The sequence below is a fragment of the Bos mutus genome, chromosome X (assembly GCF_027580195.1).
Source record: "Bos mutus isolate GX-2022 chromosome X, NWIPB_WYAK_1.1, whole genome shotgun sequence".
NCBI lineage: Eukaryota > Metazoa > Chordata > Mammalia > Artiodactyla > Bovidae > Bos > Bos mutus.
In genome coordinates, this window is record NC_091646.1 from 69,547,854 (window position 1) to 69,559,064 (window position 11,211).

An 11,211-nucleotide genomic window follows, 5' to 3' on the forward strand; every position below is an offset into this window, starting at 1 on the left:
ACAAAGAAAAAACATGAAAGAAAGCTGGAACCAAGGTCAGAAAAGAGACATTGTGCAAGGGACAAATGAAAGACTTATTACCTGAAATTTCTATTTGATTACGTGTGCATCTGATATATGATAGTAACTATCATATCTTTAAATATAGTCCAAGAAATTAGTGACTTTAAACCTATTTGGTAAGGTGGAAAATACAAATATCTAAAATGCAAAAAAATTAAAAAGTAGCAAAGAATGAAAAAAATCATGGGTGTGAAACAATCCAGTAGAGAGATCACTGATCAAGTTCAGAAGTCTGGACTTGATTTCTTTTTACTTTAGACTTTTTGGTGCCTCAGGATGGTCATTTTATTAATCTGGGCCTCAATTTCTCCTTCTAATAAAATGTATTCTTAGGTCAAGAAAATCAGTTCAGAGTCAATGAGTATAACACGTGTAAAGAACTCCTAGGATAAAAATAAAATACTTTCTTTTAGTGAGACACTTTTGAATGGGAAAAATATCATAAGCAAACCCAAAAGATAAACCAGACACTGCTAAAAATATTTGCAGTGCATGTGACAAAGGATTAATATCCATCATGGAGAGGCACTCCTCAAATAGGCAAGATAGAGACAGCCTGAAAGAGAAAGAGGCAAAGGACCTAAAAGGCAATTAATAGAAGACAAAATACGAATTTTCAACCCCCACATGAAAGGATGTTCAACTTGACTCAAGATCAGGAAAATGCAAATTAATTCTAGAAGATATAAATTCTTGGCCCCTTATCTCCAATTCTAAAATCTAAAACATTTCCAAAATGTTTTTTCCCCCTAAGTTTTGTATCAAAATTCATTTGGTGGCAACATCTGATTCAAACTAACATGGGACTATTTGAAGTTTTTATTTATTCCACTTATTGTGAAAAATGCATGTTTTCCTATAGAGAGTCTAATGTTTCTGACTATAGAGTGATATTTGGATTTTCTGAGGGCATAACATAATATATGGTATATATGCTGTTCCGTTCAGTCACTCAGTCATGTCCGACTCTTTGTGACCCCATGAATTGCAGCACGCAAGGCCTCCTTGTCCATCACCAACTCCCGGAGTTCACCCAAACTCACGTCCATCGAGTCGGTGATACCATCCAGCCATCTCATCCTCTGTCGTCCCCTTCTCCTCCTGCCCCCAATCACTCCCAGCATCAGAGTCTTTTCCAATGAGTCAACTCTTCCCATGAGGTGGCCAAAGTACTGGAGTTTCAGCTTCAGCATCATTCCTTGCAAAGAACACTCAGGACTGATCTCCTTTAGGATGGACAGGTTGGATCTCCTTGCAGTCCAAGGGACTCTCAAGAGTCTTCTCCAACACCACAGTTTAAAAGTATCAATTCTTTGGCACTCAGCTTTCTTCACAGTCCAACTCTCACATCCATACATGACCACAGGAAAAACCATAGCCTTGACTAGACGGACCTTTGTTGGCAAAGTAATGTCTCCGCTTTTGAATATGCTATCTAGGTGGGTCATAACTTTCCTTCTAAGGAGTAAGCGTCTTTTAATTTCATGGCTGAAGTCACCATCTGCAGTGATTTTGGAGCCCAGAAAAATAAAGTCTGACACTGTTTCCACTGTTTCCCCATCTATTTCCCATGAAGTGATGGGAACAGTTGCCATGATCTTCGTTTTCTGAATGTTGAGCTTTAAACCAACTTTTTCACTCTTCTCTTTCATTTTCATCAAGAGGCTTTTTAGTTCCTCTTTACTTTCTGCCATAAGGGTGGTGTCATCTGCATATCTGAGGTCATTGATATTTCTCTTGGCAATCTTGATTCCAGCTTGTGCTTTGTCCAGCCTGACATTTTGCATGATGTACTCTGCATATAAGTTAAATAAGCAGGGTGACAATATACAGCCTTGACGTACTCCTTTTCCTATTTGGAACCAGTCTGTCGTTCCATGTCCAGTACTACCTTTTAAAATCTGAAAAATTCTGAATTGTGAAATTTATTTGGTCTCAAGGGTTTCAGAGGAGTTTAGAGACCTGCATCACTTTTTACTCAATATACATAATTGCATGTACAGTACTGATGAAATATATAAAAGAAATCATTTGTAGAGGAGGGGGAAAAGACTGGAAGACAATACTTCAGTGGTAACTGGATGGTGAAATCATGGGTGACATTTCCCTCCTCAATTATACAGATTTTCTAAAATTAGTATGTACTATTTGTGAAATTGAAAAAAAATAAACCGTATATACGTGTGTGTGTGTGTGTGTGTGTGTGTGTGTGTATATATATATAAATTATCATGTGCTTTTATTGGAGAGGGTGCATTAACAATGACATACCTGTCTAATCATGCAGTGCAGCAGTCCCCTCATCAGCTTCACTACACTCTGCAGAAATAAATGGAAACAAGCTGTTATAAACATCCCTAGATGCAGGAACACTTACTCAGCAACTGCAGTTGGTACATGACCTTTTGAGAACAAGTAACCTTATCCTGGGTTCCTATTTACATGGCATTTACTTTATAGGTACACAGAAGAGCAGATTGCAGCTAAAAGTGGAACTGAAACCTGCAGTTGGTGACTCCTTCAAGTTAAAAAAAATACAAGCTCCAACAGGTTTGTGTAAAACTAAGTCAACTATCCTATTAGAGGACATTCCACCTGGAAAAAAATGGGCAAGTTAGCTCAAAAATCATAACGCTATGAGGATATTTAAAACATATCCTATGTCCTAGAAAAGCCAACATCATCACTTTTATTTTTTTTTCTAAACTAGCCAAGACTTATCCTCAAGAGCCCATAGAAATATTATCTGGACATTTCTCTTAAAGAATAAATAAACTTCAGAATAATTGTAAACGAGAATTGTTAGTGCAACTCAACCCTCTTGCCCTGAAAAAAAGCCCAAACTTAAGTCTCAAGTCATCACTATTCTCTTACTAGGGCTTGACAATTTCTAAAGTGGTTAGTGTTCTAATCATAACACTCCAAAATTCTGATTACCAATTATATACTATGGTAGTTGGTATAATATAGTAATAATTGTATTTATTTATAATATAGTATAGTAATAATGTATGATACTAGTTATACTATACTAGTTAGCATAATAAATATAGTAATCATATAATAAGTTTATTTAATTATAGTATAGTAACAATATACTTGTTATACTACATGACACCAGAAGGGTCCATCAACACTGGCATGGATAGGCAGTATGTTTTGGAAGAATACAGCGTCACAGAGCTTCTCCATTTCTCTAAGCTTTCTGTTCCCCAGTCCAGAAGAAATACAAGCAGGTTACTCCAAGGAATGTTGTCTCAGAGGTGGCTTCAGGACACCTCTGAAAACTAACCTAATACTTAGGAGCTGCACTATTCTGCTATTCCTTCAAAATATTCAAATGGGACTACAAGCTGTAGGCATGAAAAAGATAAGAACCTATTAAGTTATGTTTCAATTCTTTCTTAAATCTTTTACTGAGGGTAAAATAAAGTGTTTTCTTGGGAGAGTTCCTTTCCTTAAGTAATTTCTGTCTACCAATGGTCCAAGGGAAGAAATAAAGAGAATGATAGAGAGAACAAATAGGCAGTGTGTGATCTTGTCACCCTTTAAAGCATGAAGCATTTGTTACAAAGTAGTGAAACAATGCAACCTCTACCAGAAAATCTCTATTACTTCGATCCTAATGGAAGAGATTATCCTTTATTATACTGTTTTAGACAGTATTAAACACAGCCTGCTTACTCTGTGGGGTGACTTTGATTCTGAATTCTCTTCTACAGGTCACTAACATACTCACAGATTTTTTATCCCATTCTTTCAACTCTCTTTACTATGCAATCCTGCTACTACCACAAATATTTTCTTTAATTTAAATAAGTCTGGGGAATTATAGATGCAGTGGAGGAGTCCTGATTGCCATCCACTTTTGTCCTCCTGGAATGGCCACTCTCAGCCATTTTTTTCAAATTCCAAGTCAGGATAAAATTAATAAGAAGCATGGAATGGTTAAGAATGAAGAGAAGTATCTATATTTTGTATTCCCCTAAACTGCCCATTCCCTGATTCAGGTGCACTAGCTGGCATTAATTATACATGTTTATACGTACACCAGGGCTTCTAACCAGACCAAATGACATCGTCTAATTTATCTTTTTTGAGGATATGGATCTATGTGCTTGTGAACTGACTGATATAAATACAATCAGATACACATGAGCCTCTATCAGGCTTTGTAAAACATAAAGAAAACGGAGACAGGATAGATATACTTTTTAAAAATACGAAACTACAAAAAGAAAAACTGTAAACTACAAATATAGTCTACATGACAATTCTGGCTTATCCTTAAAAATCCAACTCCTCTATGAATCCTTTCTTGCCTTGTTCAAGGGAAATTAGACTTTCCAGCTGTGTGTTCCTGCAGAACTTTGTACTTATCTCCTATATACAGTACCTACATTATCTGTCCTAATGTGCTGTAACTATGTTTATACATCTCCCCACCTCCAATTAGGCTATGAACTTCTTAAGAAAAAGAGGCAGACAGATTCAGAAATAAACTTTTAAATTAATGGATTACGCAGACTATACTTTTAAAAATACATATTTCATGTGTGCAAGTAACTCTCAAATGGCTCACCAAGAAAAAAAGCTGTGCACCTGTATGTGCATGTTTATGGAGGGGATGCAAGTATGACAACACGTTAAAAACTAGTGAATCTTAAAGAGTACATACAAATATGTTTATTTTACAATTTCTAATATTTTCTGTAAATTTATAAGTTAAAAAGTTGAGATTTAAATATAAACATTTTGTTCCATTTAATTTTTATATCTATTGCAGGGCTTGGCACATAACAATTACACAAGGTTTGTTGAATGAAAAACTGAACATGTTGAATGGCATTGACCATAAGTGATTTAGAAGTTCCAAGAAAACAGTCCTGAGAAAGAAGTGATCACTGTAAAATTGAGAAGTCTGTGAATAGAAGAACCACAGAAAATGTAGGATTGACATCAGGCTTCACAGGTGAAGAAACAGCTCATAAAATAATCTGGAGATGGAAATGTCTATGGCTTCCCTGAAGGAGGGAGGAAAAATTCAAAAGGACTGAATCTGAAGTCATAAGACCCAGGTAGTATTCATGGTACCACCAAATGCCAACTTCATCTCCCTATGTCAGTCCCTTCCCCTGTAAATTAGGGAAAATGATACTTAACTCACAGGATGTTATGGGAATAAAATACTAGTAATTATGGGAAAGCATGGCTTCCTTGGTGGCTCAGATGGTGAAGAGTCTGCCCACAATGCAGGAAAACTGGATTCAATCCCTGGGTTGAAAAGAGCTACTGGAGAAGGGAATGGCTACCCACTCCAGAATTCATGCCTGGAAAACTCCATGGACAGAGGAGCCTGGCAGGCTAAAGTCCATGGGATAGCAAAGAGTCATACATGACTGAGCGACTAACACACACACACACACACACACACACAGTACAATGAAGTTTTTACACATATGTCAGACATTTTCAGCAAGGGACTGGTAGAGGGGTAATGAAGATACCAACCTGGCTGGAACTGGGGGTAGAATGCAGGGGACCAGCATGATATAATATTGAAAAAGCAGCCTAGGACCAAACCCTAAAGACTCTTGACTATCAATCCAAAACATTTGGATTTTACTTGTAGGGAAATGAGAGCTACAGAAAGATTGCTGAGAATGAAAATAGACAATTTATATGTTGTTTTCACAAAAGTGTTAAGTGATCAAGGTTTAAACTAAGGCTGAGGCAGCAGGGAATAGAAAGGAGGGGATGGAGTCAAGAAAAATGTAAGAATTAACAGACTTTGATCTTCATGTATCAAAAGGCAAAAGAGACAAATCAAAAATCACCATAAGGGAAGCCCTTTTCAAACACTATAGAACACTGTGCTGTGCTTAGTCGGCTCAGTGTCCGTCATGTCCAACTCTTTGCGACCCCACAGACTGTAGCCCGCCAGGCTCCTCTGTCCATGGGAATTCTCCAGGTAAGAATACTGGAGTGGGTTGCCATGTCCTCCTCCAGGGAATCTTCCCAACCCAGGGATCGAACCCAGGTCTCCCACACTACAGGTGGATTCTTTACTGTCTGAGCCACCAGGTAAGCCCAAGAATTCTGGACTGGGTAGTCTATCCCTTCTCCAGGGGAACTTCCCAACCCAGGAATCAAACCAGCACTAGTCCAGGAAATTCTAGAAAGACTGTAAATATATATCCCTGTCTTAGATTCAAAATGCACATCAGTATATTAAAGGCTTGGAGAAATTACAGAGTAAAGAAGCCTGTTGTTTAACATAGCTCCAAACTTAGTCAATCTAGTGTTCCATGGAACACACTATGGAAATGTTCGAAGTAAGGTTGTCCAGGTGACTGGTTGAATGAGGACACCAATAAGAAAAAAAGGACACTTGGTGAGTTTTTGTTGTTTAGTAGTCTATTTTGTTTGTTTTTAGTAGGGAAGCTGAGGTATCAGACCTGCTGATTTTGAGAAACCATGATATATTCAGGTGCAACTGACCAGAAGACAAAATGAAAATCTGGTATTGAAACTGAAGTGAGGTTAAAGTTAAAGATGAAGCTTTGGAAGTCATTCTCATAAAGGCAACAGTTAAAGCCATGAGACAAAAATGAGAGAATACACAAAGAGAATAAAACTGAGGAAGAAGTTTTTCAGCTGGGGGCAGCCAAAGAGCTAACTCTATTTGTGTGCCTATTTATTTTTATGGGTGTGAATTTATATCTGTGTGATTAAGAGAAACAGCATTTGTAAAAACATATATGTACATACTTCTATTCTCAATCTAGGATGGATAGTCACCTAAGTTCTTGTCCCCTTTTCATCCAGAATTTTCCTTAGTTCTTTGACATTATTTCTCAGAGAGAAACCTAGGTAAGAGTTAGAAGGGTAGAAATGATTAACAATCAGTGGTTTGGGAAAATCCCCACAGTAATGGAAAGTTGACAGTAGATGTGAATTTAATCTATGAATTTACTATATTTGATTTCACTTATGCTCATTTATTAGCCACAGATCAGTGATTATCCCTGGCTGCACTTTAGAATTAACAAGGCAGTTTTTTCTCTAATAGTGATTCCCCTGGGGCTAGAGATTTATCTAAGTTGTTCTAGGGTGAGGTCCAGTAAGGGTATTTCTTAAAAGTTTCTCAAGTCATTCCAATCCACAGCCAGAGTTTAAAACCATTCATGTGTAGTTGGGGAAAATCTAGCTCATGGCCTGCTTTTGTAAATAGAACTTTTTGGAACATAATCATGCTTATTCATTTATGTATTGCCTCTGGTTGCTTTTGCAGAGTAGTGGAAGAGCTGAGTAGTTGGGTTGAGACTACACATGAGCCACAATGCCAAAAATATTTACTATCTGGCCTCTACAGAGATGGTTTTTCTGATCCCCAGTCTAAATGAACTGAGTCAGGTTTGAGGAAAAAAATTAATGAGACTTAATAATACAATCTGTTTTAATTCATAATAAAAGTTTGTAGAGATTTTAGAATTCTCAGAGAAATGTTTCTTTTGAAAAGATGTTTCCTATTGCTATAATGTTTTTTAGTTATTCCAAGGTTATCATTGTGGTGGTATAGAAAATATTTTTGTGCTGTGTGAAAAACTGCTTAACAGAACATTAAAATTTTAGAATGAACAATGTCTTGTTCATTTTTCCCTCTTCCTCTGTTAAATATTTTCTTCCTGGGACACATGAGGAAAAATGTCAGCTTTGTAGAATGACTGTTCAGACACAGATTTCTTCCAACAGTATTGAAAAAGAAATCTGTCAAATCATACTGGGTATAACATCTTAGTTATTGTTCCACTAATAGAAAATTCTAGCAAAACATAACAAACAAAATACTGAGATCGAAATAGCAAAACAGAGTAGGACATAGGATGGGGGAGGGCAGTAGCATTACAGATTTTTTTTAACACTCCATATTTTCCAAATTCTCACAATGGTTATGTATGTCTTCTATAAGTCACAGAAATATTGATCTGTACTTCCTGGGTTAGAGAAAAAACTCCAAGAGCTTTTTTCAGTGGACCAAAGTACCTCTCAATTATGGCTTGAGGGAATAAGAGGTACTTGCTATTGTAGAGGACTACACAGTGACTCTTTCCTACTGCCAAGGACTAGAACCCCACAATATGTTAGTATCCTTAAAAACAACCAAATCTCAATATTCTGATTTACAGATGAAGACCAGAGTTCAGATTGCCTAACTTTAGGGAGACCTCTTGAGAAAATGGCTGATGTGGAGAGAATCTTTTCCCCTAATGGAAAAGAATTCACATATACCTTACAACTGACAGCAGAGTATCTTAACATTGAGAGTCCCATGTAGTCCAGAATATTATTTTCTTGGTCATTCAAGAGGACACAGCATCCTGTTTCTAAATATTAATAGTTCTATAGAGGATTTTTTTTTTTACTCTGGGAAAGGCCTTAAAAGTTGGCTTAAAAGTATCTGCTGAATCTGACCTTTTTTTACCCCAAAGGGTTGGGGTGGATATGGGGGTGAGGACACACAACAGACTCTGAAACAGTAGCTTAAGGTATAAAAATCAACAAAGTCTTTACTTGTGTCTAGTTGGGAAAGTCTGCTAATTTATATCAGTTACCCTCATATGGTGGTGGTGGTGGTGGTGGTGGCTAAGTTGTGTCCGACTCTTGCAACCCCATGAACTATAGCCTGCCAGGCTCCTCTGTCCATGGGATTCTCTAAGCAAGAATACTGGAGTGGGTTGCCATTTCCTTCTCCATACCTTCATATAAATACCATCTACCTTTTTCAGAAAAGGAAGTAAAATAGTAGATACCTGCCTCCAAATATTCCTCTCAATGACAATAAATATGCTGGAGATTACAAAATACATTTACTTGGAAAGAGGATTACAAATTTTAGCAAAGATCTGAGGATAGGATTTGCCACTGTGACAGAACAGACTGCCCTCTCTCCCTGAATCAGCAAGTTTCATGTTTCCACTGCAAAAAAAAAAAAAAAAAAAATCAGTACAATACAGGAAAGCTTTATGGAGTGTAATTTCAGCAAGGTGAAGAAGGAGGGAGAAAAGCAAAACACGTCTCTAAGTTCCTGTGGACTACAATTACTTCTGTCTCTGCCACTCCTGCCCCACAGTTCCAGAGTTTTGTATTTTTATTGAGTACCTGTTCCAGTTCATAGGCTTTTGCCTTATCCTCATCTCGGTCTGCATTCTTCCGATAGGCCAGGCCCAAACCCCACACAGCCAAGATGCTGTACACATTATCCCGGACCCAGGCATCTTTCTGGTCATAGCTGGCTGGAAGTAAGCCAGTCACTGGGTTCTGTAAGGGCAAGAAAAAGGGGACAGGCAGGTAACCATAGGGTGTTAATATGAGGAAACAGAGTGTATCAAATGGGTACTGAGGGACTTTGGTTTTTCTTCTATGTCCCCACTCCTGAGTTTTATAATCTCTTCTGACCAAGTGCAAACAAATGCTATCTTGAATAAGGGGAAAGATCTGGCTGAAGCCTTACCAGTCTGAAATGTGGGAATTCTTAAAAGAAAGGAGATGTTTTAACTTTCCAGTTAGAAAGAATGAACTTATCAATGAAAAAGCAGCATTAAAAGAGTAGAAAAACTATAATGAAGTACACCGGTACTTCAGATCTTCACAACAGTCTGCTGCTGCTGCTAAGTCGCTTCAGTCGTGTCCGACTCTGTGCGACCCCGAAGACGGTAGCCCACCAGGCTACCTCGTCCCTGAGATTCTCCAGGCAAGAACACTGGAGCGGGTCGCCATTTCCTTCTCCAGTGCATGAAAGTGAAAAGGGAAAGTGAAGTCGCTCAGTCGTGTCCAACTCTTAGCGACCCCATGGACTGCAGCCTACCAGACTCCTCCGTCCATGGGATTTTCCAGGCAAGAACACTGGAGTGGGTTGCCATTGGCTTCTGCTTCACAACAGTCTAAAGATGGCTAAAAGTTCCTCTACTTCTTTTTTCTTCGGCGGAGGGGAAGGAGAGGGCTCCCAGGCCTGGGGCCCGGTCGGGGTCTGTATCCATAAACAAGCTTCAAAGCATCATACAACTCTGACCCCTGGAACCTAGCTGTGATATGGGGGACGCGGGGGCACGGGGAGGGGAGCTTAGAAGCTCTAACTCAGGACTCCTGGCTAATGGTCCCTGATTCGGGTTCTGTTCTGGTCCCAACTTGACCTCCAAACTTCAGGGTCCTTTACGGCCTCCCCAGCTAGGGGGCGGGAGAACCTGCAAAATACACACACACACACACACACACACACACACACACACACGGGTTCACCCAGGGTCTCCATTCAGGTTATCACACTGCACATCCTCGGTGATCACAGGCGACACCCATTCACTTACCTGATGGCACAGGATGGTCTGATGCACCAGCCTAGCATAGCCGTCTAGCCGGACCCCGGAGTTACTCCGACTCCTCATCGCGCTGGGTTTCCAATCCCCTCAGAGGACTGGCCAGAGTGCCACAGGGGCCCACGATCTTCCAAGAAAGGAGGTGCCAACGCAGCTCCGCCCTCAGTGTGGGAAGCCCGAGTGCCAGGCCACTGCGGCCTCCAGGGGGCCACCACTCCTCCGCGCCCGTGCGTGCCTCCTGCACTGTAGCGCCCAGCCGAAGTGCCTCTGGCGCCGCTCGCCGCCTCCCTTAAGCGGGTCTGGCCTCCGCGGGTGGCTCCTGCATCCTCCGCTCCACTCAGCGAGACTGAAGGCCGCAGCGGCCCAGAGCTTCGGGTCACCGGCCGCGGCTCCGCCTCCACCTTTCGCGAGACGCAAGCGGGAGGCGGGGCTGGCGCCGCAGGATCCCAGCAGCTGCGCGCGACACCCGGACTCGCCCCGCCCCCCGGCGACCCTGTCCGCCCCGCAGCGGAGAATGTGTCACCGTAGGCAATGTGCTATCATGAGTTTATTTTCGAAACACCTCAGATGGCTATTTCAGTTGTCCACACTTGCTGCGCACACAGGATGTCAGGGAAGCTGTTTTTCTGCCCGCCTAGCTTTCGAAACCCACGGTAACTTCAAACCTGAAAGGAAAGAACGATCGTTTGCGTTCAAGGTCTAAAGAATTGGAATTTCCGGGTCTTTATTATATTTTATCCCTTTGACTCAAAGCTCAGATTAAACTCCTTAC

At 40.2% G+C, this 11,211-nt stretch overlaps 1 protein-coding gene across 5 annotated transcripts in view; it reads right to left on the reverse strand.

The window, feature by feature from the left end:
- PHKA1 (phosphorylase kinase regulatory subunit alpha 1) overlaps window positions 1-10,838 on the reverse strand; it is a 172,293-nt gene extending 161,455 nt beyond the window's left edge. For 3 of the 5 annotated variants that reach the window (XM_005899619.3, XM_005899618.3, XM_005899617.3), the window contains exons 1-3: window positions 10,431-10,838; window positions 9,226-9,384; window positions 2,335-2,382 (exon numbers count right to left, since the gene is read on the reverse strand). In XM_005899619.3, coding sequence (XP_005899681.1) covers window positions 2,335-2,382; window positions 9,226-9,384; window positions 10,431-10,508 — 285 coding nt within the window. In that variant the 5' untranslated portion in view covers window positions 10,509-10,838. The remainder of the gene's footprint in view (window positions 1-2,334; window positions 2,383-9,225; window positions 9,385-10,430) is intronic. The other 2 variants (XM_070366065.1, XM_070366064.1) reach the window with 1 other exon arrangement.
- Between the last annotated feature and the right edge of the window lie 373 nt (window positions 10,839-11,211).